Raw genomic sequence first — 27,307 nt, 5'->3', positions numbered from 1 at the left:
CCTCGGAGAGCGTGTGGCTTGTCGTCATCTGCCGGCTGTACGACCGCAAGGCTGTCCTGCGCATTTCCGCCGAATCCCAGTCGGGCTGCCGGTCATATGCGGGGAATTATTGAAGGAATTAATATCTGCTAACCATCACAATTGCGCTCTAGACATCCAATAACTGTAGTCTGTCGATAGTCTCACGACAAACCCCTGTGGCGTGTGATCGTCCTCGGAAACGGGAGCTGAAACGTGACCATGGCGCTCTGAGACAACTTTAAGACAACCCCCCAAACCTTGCACGACCATTTTCTTCTCAATCAAGGCACATCTTGCCCTATTGAGGGCAATTAAGCGCGCCCAGGATTATGAAATCTCGCCATTTGGAGCGTCCTCGGCATCGCAATTGCTGCTAAACGCTCTGTTATTATCATAGCGTAGTACCCGTACCTTCGCGTCACCCCAAACTGACATGGTACCAGCAGCGACTCACCACTAGTGTAATTCATGCACTTCTCAAAGGCCACCCCTCCCGCTATTCGCATGAACGTGTCTCGTCTTGAGCGTTCGCCCAGCCTTTCGTTGCACCTTTGCTGACTTTGCTTTCTATTCTGTCCTTCGTTCCGCAGGCGGGCTTGTCGTTGCTAATCACTTACATACATTCGCTACTCCACCCTTTCTTATCGACTTCGCTGGTCGCGGTCTAACACACTTCCGATCACAACATCACCTTCGGTCACGACAACCTTACATCGCTGGACGAGTGTGTGGATTATGTCTGGTGGAGAAATTGAACGGCTGGAAGACTGAGAGGGGCTTTCCCCATTTGACGCCATCGCATACCGGAAGCAATGCCCGCCCCATGGCGCCGCGGGGTGTATGAAAAGGTGGAATGTGTTGTAGTGGAAAGGGACGGTGTCCAGTATGAGAGGGGATTGGCGGGAGAAGAGCCTACGGCCACTGTGAACGCAAAACGCGACGAGCCAAGTCCTACAGACGCAGACTACGACAGCGATTCTGATGAAGACGACTACCCTGAGAAGCCGAACATGACAGCTATGACAACAGCATCTCTTACGATACCGACAGGAACTCCAGCTGTAAGGAAGGCGTGCCGATTCAGGGGATTTGACTAATGCAAACAGCTTCTGATTACCATGACTCTCGGTGACGAGCCACAAGCCACACCTGCCCTCGCCGACAATGACCCTACCGAGACCATCGTGATCGCTATGCCACCCCCACCGCCTAGACCTCATCATGATCGCCCTATCTCCCAAACGACTGAGCATTTGCTCATTGCTGCCGGCTCCATTGGTAGGATGAACCGATTGCCTGTGTTGGAATGTATGCTGACATGCTTTAGGTGCGACTATCATCATCGTCATGGTAGTTCTTGCCATGTACACCATGCGCAAGCGAGGTCTTACTTTCAAGGACGTACTTCAACAGGGCAAACAGCAACTTCGCCGCGGATCCCCACCACCACCGCAATCGAGATACGGCCTGGACAAGAAGAACTTTGACGATGAATACACATATGGCATGAACGACTCGTTCAATGCCCCTCAACCCACGGTTGCGCCAAAGCGATCTTCTTCACTCTCTTCGCAGAAACGGCTTCAACCTCTCGGGCGGAGTGACAGCTTCAATCAGCCTCCGACTAGGGATGGAACCCAGAGCTTCTACGATGACACACCATCAATTTCGAACTCACATCGTCGCAATGATAGCGCAACACCATCATCACCTGTTCTGCCCATAGAGGGGCAACGACGAAGTGCGTCAACTCGCAACACAAGATCAATGGACGGTGACGAGGAATCGTTGCGTTTCCCCGACCCTTCGCAGGAGCAATCCAGAAACCTCCCGCCTCCTCCAACATTCCGCCAGTTCCTCTCGAACAGACCTTCCATATCTCAACGACCCGGTTTCGGTGGTGCTTCTGCGGCTGCTGCAGGAGGTGGTTTTGCAAGTAGGTTCAGCTGGACAAACTCGCAGGCCCCTCAAACCCCACATGATCCCTCTCGCGACACTGCCACTCAGCCACTTGGTCGTGATAGCTTCATGACATCCCGCTCTTCCGTTCCACGTTTCCGCACAGTAGACTCTTGGGTGAACCAGCAATCCAACCGCGTCGAAGAACAACGCCTCAAGCAGCAGTTCCGCATGACGCAGTCAACCACTTACTCCGATGATGAGGTGCCTGAAATGCCCGCACTACCATCCGGCGTGCCCAAGAACGCGAGCGGCATAACTAGACAACCCAGTGCTGCAGGCTTGAGCCGCAATGGCAGCAAGAGCGGTCTGGTAGGCAGGGACATCAAGCACCAGAGGCACGATACACAGACTACGGCTCCTATCTTCAAGGCACACCCAGGCACTGAAGTGCGCTTCAGCACACGCAGCGCTGTACCTTCTGAGATCCTGGATAGGGGACGAGACAATTTCGCGCTATAAGCATTACGGTCCACCATCGTCGTCAACACTTTTGTATCTATCTCGTGCAGCCAACACGACACCAACATTTGCTAGCTCCTCTTTCGAGAAATTTCCTTGCTACTACCCCGTCATCGTCAAGCGTTGTCCGTTTACCAGCACAAGCATGTTTTTGCATTTCTGAGCGCGGCATTTGGGGGGAAAGGGGAACTCAGGGTTTGGGTCACAAAAGCGCGGGACAAACAGCTCACACAAACTGGAAACCTGGGGACAAGAAGAACGACAACAAACGAACCCTCATCCGCACAAACCTTGTCAGCCAAAGCCGCCAAGTGCTATCCCTTTTTGTATATCGCAATTTCTTGCTTTTAAGCTTCAGCTATCAAATATCCTGTAGAGTTCCATCTCGCAAACCTAGTAATATCCACATAAATTTGGCCTTTCTACCCGAAAGGTCTGTGCCATCTCCATTCCCCATGCAATGCTTCAGCGTGTTTGTGACGTCAGATCGATCTTCACGGCACCACGGTTTGGCTGAAGGACAGGATAAAGCATCACCCAGACGGTAGTTGGGGTGAAACAGCACAGCATTCCCCCTTCCCCAGCCTCGTCATGGCACATCCACAGACCAAACCAACGCGCGCCCAGCTACCAGTAGGAAACGCCTGAAACTCGAGGACCAAAAGTATCCCGATGATCATACTCCGACCAGATGTGATTGATCCCCCACAAGCCACTGAAAAACAAGCATATAAGCTCCGGCTTGGCAGATTGTCCATGACATCTCGCGATCGATGTGTGAAGAGCAGGGCAGATTAACCACTTTAACCGACGGACTCTGTCTGTGGCCGAGAACCCGAGACGGTGACATATTGTGAATGGGTGGAAAAGACGGGCTAGGGGGCATAATTGCGGATTACATTAGCATAGTAGACAAAGTGCCTCACATGTGTTTGACAATTGCATAATCAACAAAACAAAAGAATTGTGGAAGCAATGCGGAAACAACGCGGAACCAAGACCGTGTGCGACCATGCCCAGTGATCCCAAGAGTCGTGCCAAAGAATAAGATGGAGAGATATTACATGCGTCGTACAGCTTAGTAGGCTGGACTGGGGCAAACGACGGAAAGAGTATAACATGGTTCAGGCAGACGTGAAAGAAAATTAAGGGACAAATCAAGTAGTTTCTTCTCGATGCCAGTTCCAATCATGGCCAATAATTTTCAATTGGACTTTCAGTTCGGTCCTATACTATGCGTACACATCTCTACTAAGCTCACATCCTTTGACCTCATTTCATCCATGCCTTGCTGATAAATCATGACCATGATCATCATGCATCATCCAGATGGCTGTCCAACCAGGATATCCATTTCCACCTAACATGCGAAAACGCCCAAAACAATGCAGAAGGGGAAACCTGGAAACGGTGCCTATCGCCCGCCTCTGGCAACGTTTTCCAAAAAGCCCAAGAGGAAAGACTTATCCACAGGACTCTTGCCCTCGCTTGTGCTTCCCGCCCGGCTCTGCTGAGTACTCAGACCAACTACACTGACACCTTCATTCTGAGTTAGGCTGACTCCTGCATCCATCGGGCGACTTGTTGGTGGTATGACGATGCTGGGCGCTGTTCCGTCTCCGATGCTGCTGATTCGACTCCGGTTCGCATTGCCTTCTGGGCTGGTTGCACCTACACTGCCGTTTGTAGGCAGTGGGCTGACAGGGCTGATGACACCGGACATTGATGTTTTAGGAGTAGGTGGGAAAGGAGAGCGAGCCGGTGGGACCGGGCTATGCGTTTGTGGCTTGGGGGATGGCGATGGTTTGTTACCGAAGAGGGAGAGCAGAGCGTTCTTCTGGTCTGCAGGTACAGATTCACGTCGGTCCATGTCGGATAGGGGTGGAGGAACTGGTGAGCGAGATGGTATTACCGCCGGCTGGACGGGTGGAGGTTGCGGTGAGGCACTCTTGAACATGTCTAGCAAGCCTTGTTTGTGTGATGTCTCTCCTGAAGCTATAGTAGGATAATTAGTATGATATTCACAGAAAATAGGCAAGAATGTATATTTGTACGTACCTGCCTGACCTGGTACCTTGATCTGCTGTTGAGGTCTCTTCAGAACCTGAGGCTGAAATGCGGTTTGCGGTGATGCAGATACTTCCACTGGCGGCGCAGGTTTAGGCGAGGCCTGCGGCGTACGTTTGAGTATCTGCTGAGGCATGAAGGGCATGTTGGTAGTCGGTGACGGTCCGCGTGAACTGCCGTTCGTCGGCTGTCTGTTCTTCTTCATGGTGTCGAAATCCGGGGCATTGACTGGTCCGCTCACAGTAGCCGACGTCATATTTGTCTTACTCGAAGGAGCGTGGAATACGCTAAGGAGAGCCGCATTGTGCTGTTTGGGTGGGTTCACGACAGGTTGCGCGGAGACGTATGCTGGTGTTGTAGGGAGTGCAGACAACTCTGCAGGCGGGGGCTGCGGACTTGGCAGTGGTGGAGTGGATTTGAACATGCTCAATAATGAATCTTGATGGGCGTTCCTTGGCTTCGGTTGTTCGGGTTCAAAACTCGAACTAATAGGAGGTGATTGAAACTGCGGTGGGCTAGGAGCGAATTGTGCCTGCGGTGATACGAGACCGTGCGGCCTGTGTTGAGGCATCGGATGCTGTATCCTCGGCGTTGTTTGTTGGCTTCGATGTAGTGGAACAGCGATTGTAGTTTGAGGCGACGGCGGGAACGCAGGTTGCTGGTTGTCATTCTTGAATGAGTTCAGTAATCCCATTGCATGCGCATTTAGATTTGGGGCAGGTAATTTGGAGGCTGGTGGTATCGCTGGTCTGCCATTGCCGCCAGCAAACTGTGAGTCGCCCATCTCTTGGAACTGTGGCCGCTGGTTGTGTTGGTCGAATGCTTGCTGCATGTTAGGTGGCTGGGGTGGAAACATGTGCTGCTGCTGCTGGTGCATGAAATGAGGCGACATGTGTGGCGGTGGTGGTTGCATGCCGTTCATATGCCCTGGATGCCCTCGGAATGGCATATTCTGGTGCGGTGGGAAGAAGGGCGGCGGCGGCCCCATGTTGCCCATTTGCGGAGGCCGAGGGCCGTGCTGACCATGTGGACTCGATGGCTGCACAGGCGGGGACATCATCTGCTCAAAGGGCGTCCTGGGTTGTTGATTTCCTGCATGTTGGTTGTTGCCTTGCTTGAACAGGGCGAGGAGCGGGTTTCCTTGAGGGGGCGGCTGGCTAGGGGCTTCCACTGGCGGCGACTGCATGCCGACACTGAGTAGGCGCTTGAGCGCTTCTGCCGGATCCTGACTCTGCTGTGGTGGTGGCGCCTGGTGCGCTTGAGATAGCTCTGGGTAGGAGTCGCTCGGGCGGTGGCCGCGACCCAATCGGGCCACCATATCTGCAAAGTTGTTGGCTACTTGCGCATCTGCGACGGGGGCAGCTTCGTCGGCCGTAGTCTCGTATAAATTGGGTTGGACATGTTCGTCGTCGGTGCCTGCCACTGGTGCTGGAGCCATGTGCGCGCTGTTACGCTGTCTCTGCCTTCCCAGTTTGTGCTGCTGCTTTATCCACTGCTTCAGAGGCCCCAAGAAGGGCGCGACCATGTAAAAGCTGCTCTCCTTGATCAGGTCGTTTCCGGTGCCCTGCTGCTGCACCTGGTTCTTCCGCCTCAGGGTGGGCAGATCGGTGAGCTTGTACCAGTCGATCTTTGAAATTTCCTTCCTCGTCCTCGGCTCGAAGTAAGTGTCCATGGGTACGCCGCGGAAGACGTACAGCATCATACTCTGTTCGCGCATCGTGACGGTGATCTTCTTCATGTGCTCGTCGGGCTCGACCAGATCAGCCTCCCTCAGGTCGTAGCCCGTCTCCTCCCAGACTTCGCGAACGGCGCAATCGAGATCCGTCTCTTCCTTGTTGATCTTGCCGCGGGGAAAACTCCACTTGGCACCCTTCTTCCAGCCCTTGACCAGGACGGCGTGGGTCATGTCCTCGTTGAGCATGATGGCGCCGCGCACCGGGACCCGTGTCTTGTAGGCGAGGAACTGCTCGTAGGCCTGCTGGTGCAGCTCTTCCGAGTAGGCGGAGAAGAGGGGGCAGTGCTGGAACATGAGCTGGGAGAACTTGCGCAGGTGCATCGAGGGCAGGTTGTTGGGGTCGAGAGGGCGGATGAAGTCTTCGTAGAACCATTGGGCCTCTTCGATCTGGAAGCATATTCGCTCCACCGACTGCAGTTCTTCATTGGGCAGGTTGACGATGAAGCGCACGCAGAGGTCGTCGAGCCAGTCAACTAATGTTCGGTTTGTGTTTGTCATGGTGGATGGATGTCTGGCCCGTATCGAGCATACCGCGCACAGCTCGTGTCGCAGAGGGTGGGGAGATGTGCACTCGGGCACCAGTCCGTCAGTCGCGGGCGGCGGGCGGCGGGTAGTAGCGAGGCTTCTAGATGCGAAGATGGGCGCGGTAGTGAAAGGGTGCACAGCCGCAAAGAAGGTCGAAGAATGCGGCGTCGAGTCGGCGGTCGGCGAGCGTGTTGTTGATGTGTTGTCAGAGGCCTATCGGAGAGGGTCGTGGAGCGATCGACACAAAGTGTGGCGGCTGTGGCTGTGCTCGCAGGCAAAAGAAGGAGAGAGAGCGAGAGCCATGACGTTTGGCTGTCTGGGATCGCGTCACAGAATCAGGGCAGTCTCGCGCGACTCACCGCCAGCGCATGATGCGATAAGTAGGCTTGCTGCTCTTCACTTCTGCCGCTCCTTCACAGTTCATTCTTCACTGCATATTTTGTACCGAGCTCGTCGCCAGTCGCACTCGCCAGCTATACATAGGGCAGCGACGCGCCCGTTTCACATTTTCAAACCAGAAGCGCCGTCCGCCAACCACGCAACAAGCGCGCTGTGAGATACCCGCACTCCACGCACTGTCTTTCAACACCAGAGACATATAAGCCTTCTGTGGCAGTCTCGTCCACAGCTGTATTCATAGCAGCCTGCACACTTCAACCACCCAGATTACCTCAGAAACTACCGCCCAACATGGCCGGCGTTGTCGCTAAGTACGCAATGAAGAAAGCCTTGGGCAAGGAGATGGAAAAGTACAAGTCCAAGGATGTATCTGGTCCATACGTTAGTAGCCACCTTCTCGCTTCCTACAGCTCGCACTAACTCTTCTGTAGGATCCATACTATGCGCTGGTTCCAGATCAGAGGAAGCCCCACAAGATGAAGAAAGTCAAGAAGCAGATCCCAGATTATCTTTCCGACAACGATGCCAACGTCCTAGCCAAAGCCCGCAAGACCGCCTACAGGCTGGACTACGCCCTCTTCACCTTGTTTGGAATCCGATTTGGTTGGTCTTCCGTCATTGGCCTTGTCCCCGCCGTGGGTGACGCCGCAGGTTCGGCCTTGGCTCTGAACCTCGTTCGCAACATGATGAAGGTCGACGGCGGTCTGCCAATGACCGTCCTCATCATGATGCTTTTCAACGTCGCCTTTGACTTCCTGATCGGTCTTGTTCCCTTCCTTGGCGACCTTGCCGATGCCGCAGTCAAAGCCAATGGCAAAAACGTTCGTCTACTCGAAGAGCACTTGGACAAGCTCCACAAGCCAAAGTCACTTGTGGACAGAGATTCCAAGCTACCGAGAGAAAGGCGGCCGCGTCCTGCCTCTGTCTATGTCGACTTTGACGATGAGATTGATGAGCGCCGCAACACTTTTGAGGACGATCACGATGACGTTCGTCATCCTCAGCGTGCCTACGGTGGAGGCCGTATCCAAGATGAGGAGATGGGCGGACGACAAGATACTCACCGATCCCACCGGGACGACAGGCCCAGCCGAAACAACACTAGGAGTAGCAGACGCTGATGAGTTTCTTTGTGTACTTTTATTGCGTCATGTTCCGTTACTAGGCCGCTGTCTGCATATAATGCATTGCGTATCCGGCGTTGGTGGTTTCTCGTACTCTCTTTAACACTATACCCTAAGTACTGTTGACTGTACACAACAATATTATGTATACTTTGTAATTTCTCTCATGTATCACCTGCATCCCAGGTTCTCCTTTCGTTTGTCGTTCAAGCTCAGTCACCTTCGTCCGTGGGACAGGAACACCCAGCCCCCGCGACAGAGCCTACTTGAACCACCACTCTGTGCTAATGGCAATCCTCGCTCGTGTCTTGCCAACAAATATACTATCTAATTCACGCACATGTCTGTTCGCTTTGTCGACGGTCCGTGCGCAATTTCATTCACGTACGTCTACTACCCTGCGTTCGTGCGAGAAGTTCAGCGATCGCACTCTGATTAGCTATCGAGGCCAGTGCTGTGACACCTAGACCTAATCCTCCAGCCCTCACACTATAGCGCTATTAGAGATAACCTTATTTTGTGGCTACGTGCTTAGTTCTTTGGTTTTAGCATCTCTGCAGCAGCATCAGCAGCAGGTGCGGCTGAGGTCCAGCCAACACAGCAGAAGTTTTACCCCGCTCACTATTGAACATTCTTTCTTTTTCTCTACCAAGCCAAGTTGCCAAGTGTCACAAACGACATTTTTGCACTTCTTTGCGGCTTCCAAATCGTGCTGTTGGTTTCTGCTCAACCGTACTTCTCCAAACTCGAGGCGACAGGACGAATGCGACCGGCCATCCCTCAACACCGAGCTTAGGCCATCATACGAGGCGCTTCTATAGGTCTCCAGATCGAATTGGTGATCCACATCTCACACTATCGCCTCCATCTTGCTAAGACGTTGAAGATTGCCTGAGCATGGGTTTCAGCTTGTTTAGGCACACTGCACAGCTCTAAGCGAAAGGTACGTATTAGCGCGGTCATTGGGAGCCGCCACACCAACGAGATCTACATTTAGCAGTGGAGATCGTGGTCAATCAAAGCTAGAGTATTGACAAGCTAAAGCGACACCTGATGATGAACCTGAAATATCTGGAGGTATCTGCACATCTACTCTTCTTGTCTCCATATTCTCCCACTTGGACTCTGAGTTCCACAGTTACCTGGGCGATAACGAGCATCCAGAAATTCCTGTAGCTCAGCCACAATCATTTTCATCATGGCTAATCAAGACGCCACTGATCTGGGCATCCTCTGGACCAGGGCGGTTGATAAATACACCCAAAAGACTGGTCAAAAGTTGGCTCACTTGCGGGGCCAAAGCATCAGCGATGTGATGCAAACAACAGCAGTCGAAAAGAAACGATTCGAGAGTTACCGACACGACAATGGAAAACTTGACAAAGTGCGAGCAGCCTTCGGACGCCATCTCGACGGCATGCAAAAATGCCTTGATGGTGTACAGACGATAGGCGAGGCTGCATCTGCTTTTCCTCCAGCTATGCCTGTGGGAATCATCTTTGCTGCTTGTGGTCACATGTTCCAGGCGTTCGCCGGAGTCCAAAAGGACTACGATCAGGCAGAAGCTTTCTTCGATCATTCACGCCGCTTTTTTGACAATCTGACTCTCCTCGAGGGCAAAACAGATCCGAGACCATTAGCCAAAGCTATTGTTCGCACTTTCGCGTCTCAATTGGTGATTTGTGGTATCGTGCAAGATATGAAAAACAATGGGCGCTTCAAGCAATGGCTCAATGCACTCTGGAACCTCGAAAGTCCAGAGCTTGCTGCTGCATACGCTGAGATGCAAGCTTCTATCGAAGAGTTAGGTGCGACTGTTGGCTACGCGACTTACAGTGCTATTCGCGATGCCTACGAGGAGCTCAAGGCGACACACGAAGATGTAGGGGAAATCAGCGAGAAGATTGACGAGCTAGACGCTAACATCAGTCGCGTTCGAGAATCAATGGGTGAACAGCTGCAGACTTTGTATGCCAGCAATCTTGGCCTTGACAAGAAGATCACAGAAGGATTTGATGGTGTTCAAGCAAAACAAGACGAGGCGTACGCTGTACAACTACGCATCGCCCAAATGCAGGAGAACCTACTCAATGCATTCGAAAAGGCATCGATGCCTGCATCATCCGATACGAAGTCTCACTCCGGAGACCTACCGAGAGACAGCGCAAATGAGAAGGCTCAAGCCTTGGATACTGTTAAAACGTTCTTCATCGGAAATAGTATCCTCTTTCCGAGAATTGAAAAGGTTCTTGACGCGAATCGAATAGAAAGGGAACGCATTAAGCGACAACGTGTCGGTGATAGTGTCGCATGGCTTGCAGAGCATCCAAACTTCACCCGATGGCTTGATGGTCAAGTCACCTGCCTTAAGATCTGTGGTTCTACTGGAATGGGTAAAAGTTTCTCGATGGAGGCGGCAATTGATCTGGTGCAGCGATCTACAAACCCACCATCTGATGTTGCATATTACTTCGTACAACCAGATCTTGACCTTCCACAATCAACAGAGGCAGCCTTAGCATGTGCAGCCTTGCAGGTGGTTGAAGCTAATCATCGCTACGCTGAGCGAGTCGCGTCTGACATAAAAGAGGATGTTCAAAAGCTTGTGAACCGTGTCAACAGGTTGGTGTACTGGAAGACAAGCGGCGTTATCGAAGCAGATACCTCCACAGACTTGGTTGATGTCCCAATATGGAAACGTTTCTTTACGTCCGGATATACGGAAATCGCTTCATCAAAACGTCGGCTGTTTCTAATCCTGGACGGTATGGACGAGCTTCCAAATGGCCTTGATCAACTTGTAGCATTCTTACTCGACCTTCAACGATCAGAGGCACCTATTCACGTGCTACTTTCCACTCGAGACGCGGCCTGGCCATCTGACTCACGAATTCAGACAGTCACTATCGATCTGACAAGAGATTTGATTGCTCCAGGTCTGAAATCTGTAGTCAAGCATCGGTTACAGTCTTCGCAACGACTGCGGAGCTTCAGTACACAGCTGAAGCGAAAGATATATCGTAAAATTGTCTCGCAAGCTGACAGCATGCTTTACGTGGAGCACATATTACGTAGGCTTTCTCATATCAGCCGCGAGAGTATTGTCAACAAGGAGTTGGAGAATCTGCCTAGGGGTCTTCCTGAGGTATATTCATCCTTGATGGAAGAATGTGGAAGATATCGTTCGAAGAAGCAGTTAGAAGGGCTGAGGACGCTCTTCGCTTGGCTTGCTTTCTGCAAGCGACCTCTGACGCTAGGAGAGGTTATAACCCTGTTCAGGGCATCTGAGCCGAATGAAGGCCTCAAACTCGATATCGAAGAAGAAATCACCGTCAAATGTTCTAGGTAAGGGCTACATTAAAAGCGGCAAATCTTGTTCTTACTTAACGTGGACAGTATTCTTGAGTTATCACAATCTCATGTTAGGGGCATTGATACAAAGGCGACAAGCCAAGAAGATGTTACTGAGTTTGACGACGATCAGTCGAGCGATGACGATGAGATGGACGTAGAGTTGTTCAATGCGGCTAATGTTGCTTTTGCGGACCAGCCATTGCGGCGATACTTCAGAAGCGCAACGTTGGCGTCAGCAACCGATCTGAAGGATCTTCGGATTGCAGCTCCGCAGGCCCATCTGAGGCTGTTCTCGGCATGTATCGACATCATTACAAAGACAACAAACCAAGCAGAACCGCAGCAACACATTCAAGAATACGCCGTCGTGTACTGGAAAGAACACTTTTGCGAACTCAATTCAGAGGAATCCTCTGAATCAATGGCTTGCCAGGTGGTGTGTGCTTTGTATTTGCTGATGGCCAACGTAGACCCGTATGCGCAAGTTCTGTCTAGGAAACATATATCGCCCTCTGAATTTTACCCCGACCGCACATCTTCCACGATCCCATGGTATGAACGCATCCTCGCTTGGACGCAACAAGGACTTGAGTTACCGGCTGGCTTACTCCCCCCGCACGTTATGGAATGGGCGATGAGCATAGACCGAGAGAGCATTCTACTTACATTTGGACGAGGGCATTACAATGTCTGGATGCATAACGCCAACGATACATCTCCCAGGGGGTATGAGCTTGCGCAGCGCTGCGCCCAACTTGTATGTACTATCTACGCAAACTGATAGGTCACACTAATAAGAGTTAGGCTGGTGTACTTGACTGTGCAATCGAAGACGATCCCATGAAGGACGGCTTGTCTCTTGTTCATTATTTTAGTCCAGGAAATATGAATACTGATGTTCTTAGGGCACTTGGACTACTTGCCTGGGCTCAATTTTGGAAGTTCGACTTCAAAGGGAACCGTACCGCAAAGAATAACGTCATAAAAGAAAGCAGCAGTTACCTCCGAAGAAGTCTAGAGTCGATGCACTCTTCCGGAATGGAAAGAGTTCGGTTGATACGCTTGCTATATTTCAATAGAAATACCGTTGGAGCATTTGAATCGACACAAATGCTCAAGTGGGCGGATGAAGGGCTAGCCATACTGGACAGGCTCGATCCACTTGCTTCTACAGTCCAAGAGAAACAAGAAATTCAAGAGAAACGGAGAGAGCTTCTGACTCGCAAGATCATGTCTGGTTTGATGCCATTAAACCAGTGGGAAGAGCTTCACGAAGCATGCAAGTTATACCGAGCAAAATATGGCTTGGCTGCCTCGCTCCCGCAACAAGACATGATGGAGGCGTTCATCACCGCCTGTGATAAATTGGATCCCAGTGGTCGGCAAAGAAAGCAATTGATGCAGAGTCTTTCAAAGAAGGAACGACAAGTCTGGTTGGGATGACTGTTCAACAGGATCACAACCTCGGTTCAACGGAATGCTACGCGGATCAGCGATTGGGCGGGAAGTGAAGACGTGCATCTTTGGATAACGTGGCTCACAGAGTTCGAGAAATCGCGACCTTGGCGTCCATTCTACGGATTGAAGAAACGCAATGTACTATGGCCAGACCCATATCAACGCCTAGTAGCACTGGGATGTCTCGCTCATCTATACTTCGAGAATTTACACGACGCGGAGCAAGCAAAGAAAATTCACCGAAAGATACTCGCTTTGGGGGAGCCGAAAGTTCAGGACAGAAAGTTTGGAATGAAACGTGAGGTGGAAAGAATCCGCAATCGGCACGTTGGCCTCATCTTCGCACAATTCCAGGACGCTACAAGTTGGTCACGCAAAGAAGCATTACTAGGCGAAGCCATGACTATGCCAAACTTTAGTGACGAAAATCTACATGGCTGTCATGCTGGTGCGCTCGTCGCTAGGATGCTTAAAGTTGTTGAGCCCAAAAAGTACCAGCCTTTCATGGAGAACACATTCAAAGTACTCGTAAATGATCTCAAAGATGGGATCGCTTCCAACGACGGGACAAGTCTCACCGCGCTTGCAATGCTGCTCGCATCATTGCCCAGTTTAGAACGCGATGCACTGATCGCATTATCGCTGCGGCATTCGGTGCTTGATCGCGAACTCCACGGGCGCGTCTATGACGACGAAAATAGCGATACTCACGGTGACTTGTCAGGCTACATAGCCTATTGCGATCGCTGCAAGAAATCTGGTTCAGATTGGACAACGCCTCTCTGGAAATGTTTGGAATGTGCGAATGTTGATCTTTGCGATGCATGCCTTCAAAGTCATAGGGCCTGTCTTCGCGAAGCCCATAGTGATGAGTCATTTATCCACAAGAAGCTCAAAGATTGGGCAAAACTCTGCATCGAGACGCATAGATTCATCAGAGGTCCTATCAAGGGTTGGAGAGGTGTTCGAAAAGGCGTGATTCGCGTTGGTGAAAACTGCTTCGAGGTTAAGGATTGGCTGAAGAGTTTGAGAGAGGAGCGATGGCCAAAGGCTTGGGCATGGTACTGGAAAACGTGTGGACTCAACCACGATGTCGGTGGTGAGGATGACTAGCAGGATGCCTGTAACTGACAATGGTTGGAAATGTATAGCTAGGAGATGAGACAATGACAAAGACTGCTGCTGGAACGATTCTCATCCGGCGGTTACGACAAAGTGTCACCATATGTAAGCGCTGTTGTACTTGTGGTTCTCTTGTAACGTAGACTAATCTAGCCATGTCGTGCCAACAAACACACTACCAAATTCACGCTCATGTCCGTTTGCTTCGTCAACGGTCCGTGCGCATCTTCATTCACATAAGTTCATCGCCCTATGTGAACATTCGACCTCTGCTCAAGTATTTACACCACTCTCTCCTATCTATCGTCACTCAAGCAGGATCTCTTGGAGTAATATTGAGTCGACAACAGTGGCTCGACGCTTGTTCACAACCTTTCCAAACAATCATATAGTGGGTATTTCAATCTCCATTCACACCTCAACTCACCATCCTAGCTCCTTGAACGATGAAGCTCTTCATCGTCGCATCCCTTGTCCTTGGCATCATGGCCGCCGCCATCGTCCAGCCTGGACAGCCCCTCTCACCTGGAACCCACATCATCGCCATCGAAGGCTATGATGGTACCTTCAACTCTGAGATGCTACTCGTCTCAACCGAAGGCGAATCCGTCCAACCATCTTCAGCATTCGGCACAGACAACGATCCCATCGCCATCCTCGGCACACCCACAACACCGAAAGCTGCCAAAGTAACCCAGATCAGCCGCCCCCACGACCCCGAACCCATCATCATCCTCCCCTTCCACTTCCAGATTATCGAAAATTGCATGTCGGACAACTCCATCACTGCCCGCGGTGTCTACGTCAACCGCGATTTTGTCTGGGCGTACTTTTTATCCTCTGGCGGCACTAGCGTCGTCGAGCACAATGTCAATGGGTATCCGGACTTTCTCGTTGGACCTTATGATTATGGAAGCAGTACGCTGCATTTTTCGTATGATAACACGGCGTTCAAGTGCGACTGGAACGATCAGGAGACGTGGAAGGAGTGTGGGGAGTGTAGGTCTGGCATGTGGAATGCAGACCCTCTTGACTGTAATGGAGGAGGAATTAAGACGAGGACGAAGCATATGGTTTGTTCGTTCATCATGGGGTGGAGGAGTCAGCTTAAGGGGACTCCAATACCGAACTTACCACCGAGTAAACCAGGTGACGACCCGAACTAAAGAGTGGTAAATATTACAAGTTCCGATTACGGCACTACGCCCGAATAGCTCTGCAAGATGATAAGATAAGATTATGATCATTATTTCAGGGTATTTGAATATCCCAGCGAGGCCGTTAACTCGACAATTAAGGTAGTCCCATGATGATATCACCGCCCTGATTAACCAAGATACCTGACCCTAGTAAGACGCCGATACCCAATGCTTAACATTAACCTGTTCATTACCTCCACACTATCCACCTCGTACAGCCATCTAATCAACAATGACGCCCTTACCGCCAAACCTCTTATGGCCATAGTCATTATCATCCTCATCATCACCATCCCAGTGTACCGCCTTTCGCGCAGGCTTGTGGATGCGCACGCACCATAGGAAGTAGTCTTCTAGTGGTAGCAAGTTCAGTAACACCCTGTTGCCAGTCCACGCCAATCCACAGACCATGGCACCAGCCACAGCATCAAGAATGAAGTGGTTCGCCGTTGCCACAATAGCTACGAGGATGATGGCGGGATATGCGACACCCAGGAAGATGCAGAGCATGCGACGAGCCGAGGGAATGCGCATGCGCAAACCCATTGTGAGAGCAACGGTGCGAGATCGGCGATGCTGGGGTGCAAGCGGAATGGACATGATGGTGAGACCGATGAGTAGCGAGTATCCAAAGTGCAGCGAAGGCATCGCAGCATACTGGTTGCAGAATTTGTTCTGGGTCCACACGCTGCTCTCGCCTTCGGCGCCGTGGACAGTGTCGACGAAACCAAAGCTGCGCGCTTCCTTGCCTACCGAGCCGGGGACCTCGGGGTCGGAGAGAAGACGAGGCGGCATGCATGGCCATAGTGTGAAGACAATGAAAGCAATCAAATTACAGGTAGCCATTGTCCTGCGCCTTGCGGCATACAACTTTGGACCTGCAGGGCTGCCGTCTGCCTCGCCCATCGGTTTATTATGGAGGGGAAGATCGATGCGGTTGCGGGTTGTGGTGTAGTAGAACAGCCATACTAGGAACAAGATTGTACCAGGAATATGGATGAAGGAGTATGTGCGGTTCGTCCAGTGGAGGAGAAAGGGATGCTTCAGGAACCATGCTTGAACGTCAAGCTCGAAGAAGATGTGTAGCTTCTGTTCGAGGTGGATAAGTTGGAGGGCGTGGCGGCGAGCGACGTTTACGGTGCCTTCGACCATCGTTACGGCAGAGAATGCGCGGCCTAGCTGGTAAACCTATTGAAGCGAAAAGTTAATAAATTTGTACAAACATGTCAAATGGTGCCTCCGCAAGGCTGCTTACCCAGTAGATGAGTGCCCAATACCAGGCCTCCACAAGAAAGGGAAACTTCTGCAACAGTCGACTAAGGAAGTACTCCTTGAATCGCCTAGTATTCGGGCTCATGACATCTTTCTTTATGCCTAGAATGACAACTTCTCGTTTCCTCCATTTGGGCTCCTCATCGACGTTGGCTAGAAGCGACACGCTAGAAGACGGACTAGATCGACCGGAATCTGGGGAACTTGAGCGAGGCGAATTTTGATACACTCTCCGTCGCCCAAAAAGACGGTATTCTGTGTTTCGGTTTACCCATGTGCCGCCGAACAATAGGGTAACCACTACAAGCGGTTCTATGAAGGCTCCAGCGCCCATGTTTGGCGACTATGCGTGAGGAGAGGCAAGGATGGTGGGTGCAGGCGCGCGACTCTCAAAGGTCGCAAAAGATGATGCAGAAGTTCGAGGCTTGACTGCCTAGAGGGAGCTGAATGTATTTGTAGGGATGACGGGGTGTTTGACTAAGATGACAGCCGATCGATCCGGATATGTTTGCGCAAATGTCGAGGCGCGAGACAGTGCCGTGCCTTGTATGTTCTGTGCGACGGTAGGAAGAAGCAATTCCAGGGTTTTCTGAGAAGCAGAAAGGCTTAGCTACAACAAACTTTGAGGAACAAAATAAGGAACAGGCAAGAAGGACGCCCGATGCCGAGGACTACATCCTACACTAAAGGCAAGATGCATGGCGCGTAGTGAAGTCAGCGGAACGCACGGCATGCGAGGGGTGACTAAACAGCAGCCACTGAGACAGACCAGCCATGGCAGGCGGATGGTGTCGGACGAACCTGCTCTGCCTAGCATTTGGTGCGGCGTAAACCTCCAAGGTGCTGGATGCAGGAAGAGCCGGCTTTCCGTTGTGACTGCTGGGTTAGTGTCGCGTGCTTACATGTCATTTGCTGCAATTTACGTCATTAGAATTTCAGAGTTCTGACAACAGCACTCGGTTCCAAGCCAATTCTGCGCTTTGATACTTGCAAAACGCGACCAACACTGAAGACTCTTTCACATCGCAATGTGCGCGTCATGCCCGAAGTTTGACGCCGACTGCTCGCGTGCTGGAGTTTCGGTGCCTGGTATTGTCGTGGTTGGTGGCACAAGAACACGCGACCGTCGACCACAGGCTTAGCTTCCGCCAAGTACCGGCGCTAGCCTCCTTTAGATGTACGAGCATTATCTTTACTGCTCGTCGAGATTAATCCTGGTGTGCTTCATAGTAGTCAGGACGGAGCTTCGCGTATTAGAGACCCCGATGCGCTTACGGCCTTAGGGTCTGGTGATCATCTTAACACTGACCATCTTTCTCGGGCAGCGTACTTTTCGCTGTAGCATACAGGTGGCTTGACCCATGTAGGGTATAGACAAAGACAGTTTCACACCTCGCCGCATTCGTTCGTCCCTCAATATATTCCGTGTCTTGAGATGAAACAAGTCCTTTGTACACGACTTGGATATAGATACCCGACTCTACGCATCGAAATTTCCGCCCTCGAGCGCCAATCGTCCGTACGCACTTCTCGGCTCGCTATCGCCTTGCATACCTCGTACCAACCACATCAAAGACCGGAGTAAGCTTACGAAAGATGAAACTCACCACCTACGCCTAGAGCATGACATATATGGATCACATTGGACCGCTCAAGACTTGGAGATACGCCACACATGAAGACACCAGTGTCAAGTATGATATTCTTGATTTATATAACGGCAGCCGGATAAAGTGTGGCCACCAGCGCGACAACGCTCCTGCGACGGACATTGGTCCAAAATGGACGCAACAATGCCGCGCAAACTAAGGGAAATATGATGTACAGCGAATGTATCGACTGCGGGGCGCAATGAAGCTAACAGTCTTTTCAACGCTCAAAGATGCCAAATACAAAAGGAGAGCAGCGTTTCGCTGTGATGATCAGGAGACGCACGATTACGAATGAACCCCGGGTTTCCTGGACGCCTCGCTGAATAGGACAAGAGAGAGGAAAGGTATAGTGGTACCAGCATATGGCCAAACAAGATCGACAGAACAAAGGAAATAGGTTGTAGTCATCGCTAGGGACGACTTGTGGTACGCATGGCTCTCAGCAGGCGACGCTGTTGAAAGGCGCGCTCTCTTGGAGGTCCTCGACAAGAGCGTCTACGTTACTGAGGTATCTCCCCAGCATATGTTGCTTCTCTTCTTGCGATCGGATATGTTTCTTCGTCGCACCTCCACTATCGTCGGTGCTTCCCCGCCGCTCGAAAGCATTGGTCAGCTTGCTCGGGCTCCGCTGCGGGCCAGAAACTGGAATCTCAGGCATGAGGTAGAAGTACAGAAACTCTAACAGTTTGACCTTGACGTTTTGTGTAGTCTCTTCGTCCTTGAAGAGGCTTGTGACGGTGAGGAGGCCGTCCATGTGTTCAAACACTCGGGTGTTTTGTGGTGTTGCGAGAAGGGCTGTGACGAGGACGAGGAGGGCTTGCGATTGGATGGCGGGGCAGTTGTAAGGATCGAGCAAGTCGAGGAGGAGGTTCATGTATACTTCGCGACCGAAGATGATGCGTGATGGTGGGTGCAACAACAGAAGACCCTGTATGTTGGATAACGAGGAGAGGATGAGGATGTCGTTTTGGCCATCTACAGTGGACGGTTAGCTATTGTTCGGTATCCCCTAGCACAGGCTTACCCTTACTGCTTCCCATACCCAGCAATCGATCCAAACAATCGGCTACCCGTGTGACAACTGTATGATATTAGTCAAACTCTATATATGCTTGTATGTTCGCACTCACCATTCCATTCAAAGCCCTCCTGTAATCTGAAGAACTCCCTGAAGGCGAGATCGTCTGATAACTGTCCCAGCTTCTTCGGCGTTGGTTGTTGTTGATCGCCCAGATTGAGTGCTGAGGCGTTCCGACGGTGGCCTGGTGGTGAGTTTCTTGGCTTTCCACTGGAGAGACATATCTGCGCCAGCATGCCCTCGATCTGGCGTAACCCTTTGCGAATCTTCTGCGTGTCCTTGGACGCTATGTTGTCGAATGCGAGAGAGAGTAGGGCCTCCATTTTGATGATGTTCCGGGATTACTGTTGCAAGATAGTAGTAACAGCTTTATCAACAAGTGTCAATATATGCTGCGACTAACAATGCAGTCCAGATGTTGTTGAGACCAAGCGTGGCAGATGCAGGAGTCGGTAGGGGAAGTCGGGAGGGGGGGTTGTATGCAGCTAAGAGGTCCGAAAGTGCGGAGTAAGCAATATTTTGAGCCTTGTGTGGGCCGCAAGATTCAGGCTTAATCCTTCTGTAGATGGTCGACCACGGACTTGCGATTGAGCGTTGTGTCATCGATAAACACCCGCCGTTGTCATGGTAATAGAGACCCACCGGCGGCGGATCGAGCCGTGCACTACTAGCCTCGGCAGGGGATCACTACCACAACCCAACGCTCATCTTGCGCGACACCCTTACCTTGTCGCGACAACCATACTACCCCTTTGCTATGTTCATAGCCTCTGCTAGTAAGATGACAGCGGCACCGCGACGAGCAACGTGCGGTCAAAGCAACTGAGAACTCTGCACCGCACCTGGACCCACTGTGCCAACTACGTCATTTTCTTCTTGCGATGCGTGTCTGGATGCATCGCGTCTTTCATGGAAATAAAATTGTGCGATGTCGCTTCTAAGGGGGGGGAGATACGAGGACGCGTGACGAGATGCGTGCAGATGGCCGAATCACAGCCTTTCCATTGTTCTTCACCGGATCTTGGCACAGCAATTCAGCTATGCCATTATGGCTGACCGCGGCTTCTTTTTCGCGACGATCAAGCCTTTACAGTATGAGGCTTTCACACGCCAAACCTCTTTCTTATGGTTTGATGTACAGTAATGCCTGGAATTGCCAGTCGCGGTTTACCTCTTCTAGGGTCTCAGCCGCTCAGCCTTGTGTGCCAGGCATTGTTCGCTCCGGACGGTTGTCATATCTTTCCTGCTGGCTGCCGTGTAGCCCTCAACTACCGCTATAGTTGGAACTTACTACCTCTCAGCTGCAAATTCGCACCTGCATCCATTCGACACCAGCGAACATCAGGTTTTCGCCATTCTCAGCATGAAAGATAATGCCTATACAGCTCTATTCATGCCTTGTTTTGGAATTCGCTTTATATTAATATTCTTGTCTGTATTCTACTGGACAACCAATCACTCCCAATTGATCCACGACAATGTTGAGCTTCACAATGGTACCTACGATGCAACTATTCCCATTGGCGAGGAACTTGTAGACAAATGGGGGTTTATTTTATTTTTCTGGCATATGATCCTTTGGTTGCCTTCCATCATTTTTATACCGCCTCTAAACTTACCTCTTACGATGGTCGATACTGCCTTTACTGTCTTCATAGCAAAGGCTATCCATTACCAGATTGGCTACACGCCCCAGAAGTTGAAAGCCTGCCACGATCCTGTAGGTCTGGAATTGCGACGACCTCCAGGCACGAATGAGAGCTTTTTTGCTGCTGCTGGAAGGCTGAATGAAACTGTCGCAAGCCCGACTCAGATGTGCGTCGAATTTGTGAAAGAGATGCAAATTGGGATCGCATGTTGGTGAGTTGTAAACTAAGCATGTGGACGAGCTTCGCTGACTGCAATAGCTTTTTCTGTGCCCTCCTGTCTTTTCTTGGTTACATCTCAACCTTCGTTTCTGCTCGACAGATGAGGAGGGACAATGAGTCCATCCTTGATTTGATGAAAGAGGTGTCCACTATGGCTGGTAAATGCCTGTTTTGTCCAGTAAGATGGGCAGCACTAATCGTGGGGTGGATTATATTCTACACCCCAATTTACTTTTTCCGGTGCCTTCCACTGAGCTTCAAAGCCCCAGTGCGATCAGGACGTCGGTGCGTCGCAAAGACTGCAATAGGCGCAGGGCAAAAGGTGGAAATCATGCTGTCGGAAGTCAAGAATGGGTTCACAAAGAGTAAAGATTTAGTAGAGCCGTATCGGAATAGTTACGGGACCCACACTCCACTGGCACAGTTCCTTGGGGTGTATGATATGCTGGTAATGGTCACCGAGCACCTGCACTACACCGACGTCATCAGCCTATCAACTGTTTCCAAGTCAGTTCGCCAAGCCGTCTTACCTTCAAACGAAATCTCTCGTCGACTCGCCATGTTCAGGCTGTACACGTGCGAGCCTGACAAGAAAACCAACTGCTGGAGCTGCACGAATCAAATCTGCGAAAGCTGTGAGGTGGATTTTCCAGTACTGGAATCGGTTGCATCCCGTCACATTGAAAACTGCATTCCATACTGCGCATCCTGCTACCGTACGTATACTGTTCGGCATCCTCGCGCAAGAAAAAATCGAATGAAAGGGAATCCACCTTGCAAATGCGGCAGGTCATCGCAAGAACAGACATTTCTCGGGCGCTTATTCAAAAGAGATGACTACTACACCGAATCAATAAGTTCTTTCCCGATCGACAGACAAGTCTGTCGTAACTGTAGTCAGTTTACCAAAGAGGAGCTCTTCTTGCGAAAGGCAGAGGAAGCAATGGTGATGCTAAAGAAAGGCTTGAAGGGTAATGGAGAAAAGTGGAACAAGTGTGCGAATCTGGGATGTTGTCGCGGCCTGGGAACTGGGCCGAGGTACTGGATATGCAAACATTACAATTGTGATAATGAGTGTTCTAGCACTCTCCATCAGGCATGGGGCAGCAAGACAAATAACAGCATGCTTGGCGAAGCTTCAGTATGATGGGCATTTAACATGGACGAGTAGATTAATCACATCTGGCGAAACAAGCTTATAGGCTCAGTCATATTACATTACGAGTATCGTAGTCATAGCTCGATAAAATGAACTATACTACTTTTTATATCATCATCGCAGCAAAGACACCGGCCGCGAGCGCAACGACACCTCCACCGAGTTTGCTCGCTGCGCCAGTGTACTCGGCTGGCATACTGCTAGTCGGGCTAGGCATACCCATGGTGCCGTTAGGAGCAGAAGTACCATTACCACCTGACACAAGCTCAAAGTTCGCACAAGTAATCCTGGTGGTGTTACCAGTGTGAAGGACAAACGCCAATCCACCGAAGAATCCTGAACTACCCTCTACAGCACTGAGGTACGGGTCCACAAAGCTGGTTGAGAAGCTTCCCTCCGTCATGATCTTGCCGCCGTGCTTTCCGGCCAAGTCACCAACCTGACAAGTCTCTGGCAGTGCGGAATCGCACATGACGAGCTCGCCGCGATTGGTGGGATCTAGGTGGCCCATGGTTGCGGTGCAGTTTCCGTCAGCAGGGACGGCGAGAGCGTGGATGTGCCAGGCGAAGGGACCGAACTGGGCTTGATCGGGCAGATCGGATAGGTTAACGGTGAAGTTCACACCACCGGCGCCACCGACAGCCTCGATGGATCCGGAAACCGTGCTGCCAACGAAGGGGTTGTATTGCTCCTCAGGCATGGTTGCACGGTACGTAGCTGAAGGCTGGTTGGAAGAGGCTGCTGCGGTACCCTTGAGCCCTCCCGTCTCACCTGGAAGGTAGCCTGGCGCAGGAGGGAGAGGAGAGACAATGGCACCCTGGATGGTATCGACGCCCGTGAAAGGTGTAGCTGTTGGGGTCGCGGGGATGACACCAGACTTTGCGGTTGCGAGGACGACAGGTGCTGGAGCGCCCTCTTGGACCAGCTCCTGGCCATAGGCCAAGGCGCCAAAAGCGAGAAGGGAGAAAGACTTGGACAGCATCTTCAGATTTTGCAATTGGTGTTTGAGATGAGTGAGGATGTCGTAGGCGCGGGTGCTTGACTGCAGGCCGTAGACGCTACCCCTTTGGACTTTATACCATTTGAACAATCGACATACGCTTTGCCTGACTTGCAAGCAGCACCTAACGCCTCCTCCCAATACCCGCCCCTGAGCTTGTCTCCAAGTGACATCAGTACGCTATCATCCTACTCTCTTCGCTTCCTCCACCAACAACACCCGTCCCTTGAGCGCCTCCAGTCGAGCCAACACGGCTCATTCCCCCGCCGCGACAACAGTGCCAGTACGCCTTCGCCTGCGCATGCCAACCACAGCGATGGATTCAACGAGCTCCATGTTCGATGCGCCACTGGGTAAATCGTGCCGTTAGCTGCTCCACGCCTCTCTCGCGGCAATACACAACTATTACCGGTAGTAAGATTAGCGAAGCGTGAAACGCAACAGAGCCTGCAGCGAAACCTTGAAAACAAGCATTTCACAGGCTAACAACGTCCGGATATTCTACCAGCCCGCATTAGTGCCATCTGGGGTGCATGTCAGGACCGTGCCGGATGTCAGTCTGTGGAGAATTTGGCATCGATGGCGGTCTTGGTCCGAGATGGCGGGTCGTAGAGGGTGATGTCAACACTCGATATATGCGGGGTGCTAAGCGAGACTATGACAGCGTCGCGCGCTATAACGTGGACTAAGTTATATCGTTGCTCCGCGGAAATTATCGATGAGGTGACGCGTATATGTAGACAAAAGGGAAACTGTATGTGTTGGCGAGATGAGGTGTTGCTGCTTTCTTGATTGTGTTGCAATACAACGCCGGGGTAGGTGGCTTCCGTACGCGTTGAGAGGTTGGCGCGACGGGTACCTTGCTTCCGCGAGTATTTGGAAAACACACACCCTTTCGGTGGTCTCTCCGACGGTATCTGGCGCTTACTGGATCCCTTGTTTTCGAATCGTTTGATTGCTGTCTTTCTCCAGGTTTTTCGAACCCACGTCTGCAAAACCCTATAGTCTCATCTTTCCAACAGTGGCCAGGGAGTCAAGGGTGACATCGTCCCAAACCAAGAATTCTTTTACACGGTGCTCGAATTTCCCCTTTCGTCTAAAATGAGATGGCTGAGGAATGATTGACGGGTGAAGGGTAGTTGTTGTGGCTGGAGTGATGACGATTGAAGCTTTTCAATGGCAAAGCTGTTTTGACTGAGATGAGGATGGATGTCGGACAATGAGAGACTCGGTAGGTTCAAATTTCGGACTCACAGAAAGGTGCTACGATGGAGGTCGTGTCTTAGGTTTTGAAGTTCTCGGGGAAGTGCAGTTGTGTTATGGCCCCTGTAGAGAGGTGAGTACATCATAATCTGCTCAAAAGAGCTCCTTATCTCGCCGAACATCTCCTTCGCCACGTTGAGCAGATTCAGCCTCACAAAAATACTGGAACGGTGATCACAGTCTACTCAAAGTTTTGTGCTCCTCTCACGCTTTACCGTCTATTTGTTGGGTCAGCCTGAATCGCACTCACGGCTGCGGGGCTATGTAAACTGCGAAATACTATTGGGGGAAGACCAGCTTGATGTGTACAGCCTTGTACCGAGCAAGACCTATTGATGGTGGTTGTTAAGAAGAGATGGAAGGTTGGGTCCATTTGAATGTGGAGAGTGAGGGGATGCTACAGTCGGTGCACACAAAACTCAACGGATTTTAGCGTGTCGTGGTCGCGGTTTCCTCTACGACGCGTTTCATCGTCCACTACCAAACAGTACGCCGCCAAAGTCCTATGTGAACATCTGCTACCCTAAGCGAGCACTCCAAATACCGAATTCGACCAAATCGTGCGGACCATGTTCTAGAATAGTGGGGACTGCGATCATAAGAATGCCGCCACCAGCCCAGCCTCGGAAGGTCAGCACTTGGTTTTGGCCGAACAACAATGACCGATCCAGACATGCGAATGATGCCAAACTACGCAAGCTACATTCGATGCGAGATGAACGCGCGTTGATTCTTTGCTGAGCAACCTCGTATCAGAGGTAGGGGTTCGCATCTCATGATGGCGGGGTTGAACAGGTATGAGGTAAGATGCTCGTCAGGGAGTAGCACGCAGCCTTTTGAAAACCTGAATTGTTTGCACTTCGGTCCGAACAACTTCATAATATTGCTTAAGCCATTCGTTTCACGAGGAATAGATTACATCTGTATCTATTACTGCATCATGTCCGAATGTTTCTCCTATTGTCATAAAAAGCGCACGATTCAGCAGCTTCCCACCCCGGCTCGGAAAGGACATAACGCCATACTGAACTCCAACTATTTGGACGATATTACCGATGAAATTGGCACATGGGGCTGTCAGCGCACGCTTATAGTGCACTCTAAAGCGCTAGGGGAAAACACAGATGTTGTTGAGAGGCTGAAAGAGAAATTGGGGTCGTTCGTTGTGGGTACCAAGTCTGGGGTGGGCGCTCATTCCCCTTACGAAGATGTACTGGAAATTGCAAGGCTGCTACGTGAGAAAAAGGCGGACTGTTTGATCAGCATAGGAAGTAGCAGCTACTCGGATGCATGCAAGATCGCGCGCTTGATGCACGCGAATCTCGCTCCAGACAATCTGACGGTAGAAGCTATGGAGGCCTTGGTAGACCAAACCAAGGGCAGCGCCGCCGGGCTAAAAGATCCTACGATCAAACTCATTCTCATCCCAACGAGTCTGTCAGCAAGCGAGTGGAACAGCAACTCGTCAGCAACGAACCCTCAATCGAAGAAGAAGCAGCACTTTTCGAGCGAACACGCGGCGCCAAATCTTATCCTTCTCGATCCTGAAGTCGCCTCCACATCACCAAGGAAATTATGGCTGTCGAGCGGAATGCGCGCTGTAGATCACTGTGTTGAGACGGTATGTATCCATATCAATGATCCTCGGGCTCACAGGCATGCTTACGCTACTTCTGCAATGTAGATGATCAGCGACAAATGCACAAAAGAGGTGTTCCGCCATATGGAAGACGCGCTTGCAGTACTACTCAGAGGCTTGACGGATTACATGAATGGCGAGAGTGACAGCAATCGATCTGAAATGCTCGATGGTATTGCCAACTGCCAGGTAGGAGCCAGAGACGCCATGATGGGCCTCATCCTGTGGAACATACCAATGGGCCTTTCGCACGCCATTGGGCATCAGCTTGGTAGTACGTGCGGTGTTATGCACGGCGTTACATCCTGCATCATGCTCGCCCCAGTCCTACGCTACAATGCGTCTAAATCAGAGAAGCAAAGACATTTACAGCAGAGCGTGCTGGAGATCTGGAATAAAGTCCTCGAAAGAGACGAGTCCAGCCTTGCGGATGCGGTAGCCAATTTTGTGAAATCTCTAGGGCTGCCGAGTACATTGAGGGAAGTAGGTATCCAGGAACCAGCGGACATTGAAAAAGTAGTTGATAGCACCATGACTGACGTTTTCGGAGCTATGGAAGGTATGGGTCAAAAGCAGGACGTGTTGGCTATCCTAGAGTCGGCGAAGGGTAGAGAGACCGAAGATGGGTGTCTAGATGGCGACGCACCGATGTAGAACTCAACAGTCCATTTCCTCACGAAAATAGCTCACAGCACCTTGATTTACTGCTTTCTTCGTGAAGTATTGCGTTCGTAAGTCACACATTGGCAGACCTTCGAACTTTGCAACATCTTCCATGATAGCATTGGCCAGCTCAGCAGGAAGCTGGCCGTCGCCCCACCGCCTCAGAGCAGAGTTGCTAACAATCAATCCAAACTGATGAGACTGACTGACTGACTGATTGCTTGGCAGTCAGTTCAGTGTCAGTTTAGAGCTCTCGTCTTATCAGTCAGTTCAGTTTAGAGCTCTTAA

General features: G+C 51.2%; 9 protein-coding genes across 9 annotated transcripts; 5 read left to right on the top strand and 4 right to left on the bottom strand.

Moving 5' to 3' along the window:
- Positions 1-833: 833 nt before the first annotated feature.
- J4E82_003596 (uncharacterized protein) lies at positions 834-2,442 on the top strand (the record flags this gene model as incomplete). Its single annotated transcript, XM_051729881.1, has 3 exons — positions 834-1,082; positions 1,128-1,299; positions 1,349-2,442. The coding sequence occupies 3 exons, from the start codon at positions 834-836 to the stop codon at positions 2,440-2,442; spliced, it is 1,515 nt and encodes a 504-aa protein (XP_051590205.1).
- A 1,414-nt stretch (positions 2,443-3,856) lies between these two features.
- Positions 3,857-6,742, bottom strand: J4E82_003595 (uncharacterized protein; the record flags this gene model as incomplete). The annotated part of the gene is made up of 2 exons (XM_051729880.1): positions 3,857-4,437; positions 4,501-6,742. The coding sequence occupies 2 exons, from the start codon at positions 6,740-6,742 to the stop codon at positions 3,857-3,859; spliced, it is 2,823 nt and encodes a 940-aa protein (XP_051590204.1).
- A 717-nt stretch (positions 6,743-7,459) lies between these two features.
- J4E82_003594 (uncharacterized protein) lies at positions 7,460-8,289 on the top strand (the record flags this gene model as incomplete). The annotated part of the gene is made up of 2 exons (XM_051729879.1): positions 7,460-7,549; positions 7,600-8,289. 2 exons carry the CDS (start codon positions 7,460-7,462, stop codon positions 8,287-8,289), a joined length of 780 nt encoding a protein of 259 aa, XP_051590203.1.
- Positions 8,290-9,490: 1,201 nt separating this feature from the next.
- J4E82_003593 (uncharacterized protein) lies at positions 9,491-13,089 on the top strand (the record flags this gene model as incomplete). The annotated part of the gene is made up of 3 exons (XM_051729878.1): positions 9,491-11,637; positions 11,689-12,403; positions 12,451-13,089. 3 exons carry the CDS (start codon positions 9,491-9,493, stop codon positions 13,087-13,089), a joined length of 3,501 nt encoding a protein of 1,166 aa, XP_051590202.1.
- Positions 13,090-14,672: 1,583 nt separating this feature from the next.
- J4E82_003592 (uncharacterized protein) lies at positions 14,673-15,392 on the top strand (the record flags this gene model as incomplete). Its single annotated transcript, XM_051729877.1, has 1 exon — positions 14,673-15,392. The coding sequence occupies one exon, from the start codon at positions 14,673-14,675 to the stop codon at positions 15,390-15,392; it is 720 nt and encodes a 239-aa protein (XP_051590201.1).
- Positions 15,393-15,647: 255 nt separating this feature from the next.
- Positions 15,648-17,031, bottom strand: J4E82_003591 (uncharacterized protein; the record flags this gene model as incomplete). Its single annotated transcript, XM_051729876.1, has 2 exons — positions 15,648-16,613; positions 16,681-17,031. 2 exons carry the CDS (start codon positions 17,029-17,031, stop codon positions 15,648-15,650), a joined length of 1,317 nt encoding a protein of 438 aa, XP_051590200.1.
- Positions 17,032-18,788: 1,757 nt separating this feature from the next.
- J4E82_003590 (uncharacterized protein) lies at positions 18,789-19,750 on the bottom strand (the record flags this gene model as incomplete). Its single annotated transcript, XM_051729875.1, has 3 exons — positions 18,789-19,324; positions 19,374-19,430; positions 19,480-19,750. The coding sequence occupies 3 exons, from the start codon at positions 19,748-19,750 to the stop codon at positions 18,789-18,791; spliced, it is 864 nt and encodes a 287-aa protein (XP_051590199.1).
- A 2,810-nt stretch (positions 19,751-22,560) lies between these two features.
- On the bottom strand, positions 22,561-23,436 carry J4E82_003589 (uncharacterized protein; the record flags this gene model as incomplete). Its single annotated transcript, XM_051729874.1, has 1 exon — positions 22,561-23,436. One exon carries the CDS (start codon positions 23,434-23,436, stop codon positions 22,561-22,563), a length of 876 nt encoding a protein of 291 aa, XP_051590198.1.
- A 2,221-nt stretch (positions 23,437-25,657) lies between these two features.
- J4E82_003588 (uncharacterized protein) lies at positions 25,658-27,010 on the top strand (the record flags this gene model as incomplete). Its single annotated transcript, XM_051729873.1, has 2 exons — positions 25,658-26,338; positions 26,402-27,010. 2 exons carry the CDS (start codon positions 25,658-25,660, stop codon positions 27,008-27,010), a joined length of 1,290 nt encoding a protein of 429 aa, XP_051590197.1.
- Between the last annotated feature and the right edge of the window lie 297 nt (positions 27,011-27,307).

This window comes from Alternaria postmessia, assembly GCF_024291825.1.
Source record: "Alternaria postmessia strain BMP 2775 chromosome Unknown scaffold_16, whole genome shotgun sequence".
Taxonomy (NCBI): Eukaryota; Fungi; Ascomycota; class Dothideomycetes; order Pleosporales; family Pleosporaceae; genus Alternaria; species Alternaria postmessia.
The sequence above is the reverse complement of the archived record's forward strand: the minus strand, read 5'-3'. Positions and strand labels throughout refer to the sequence as shown.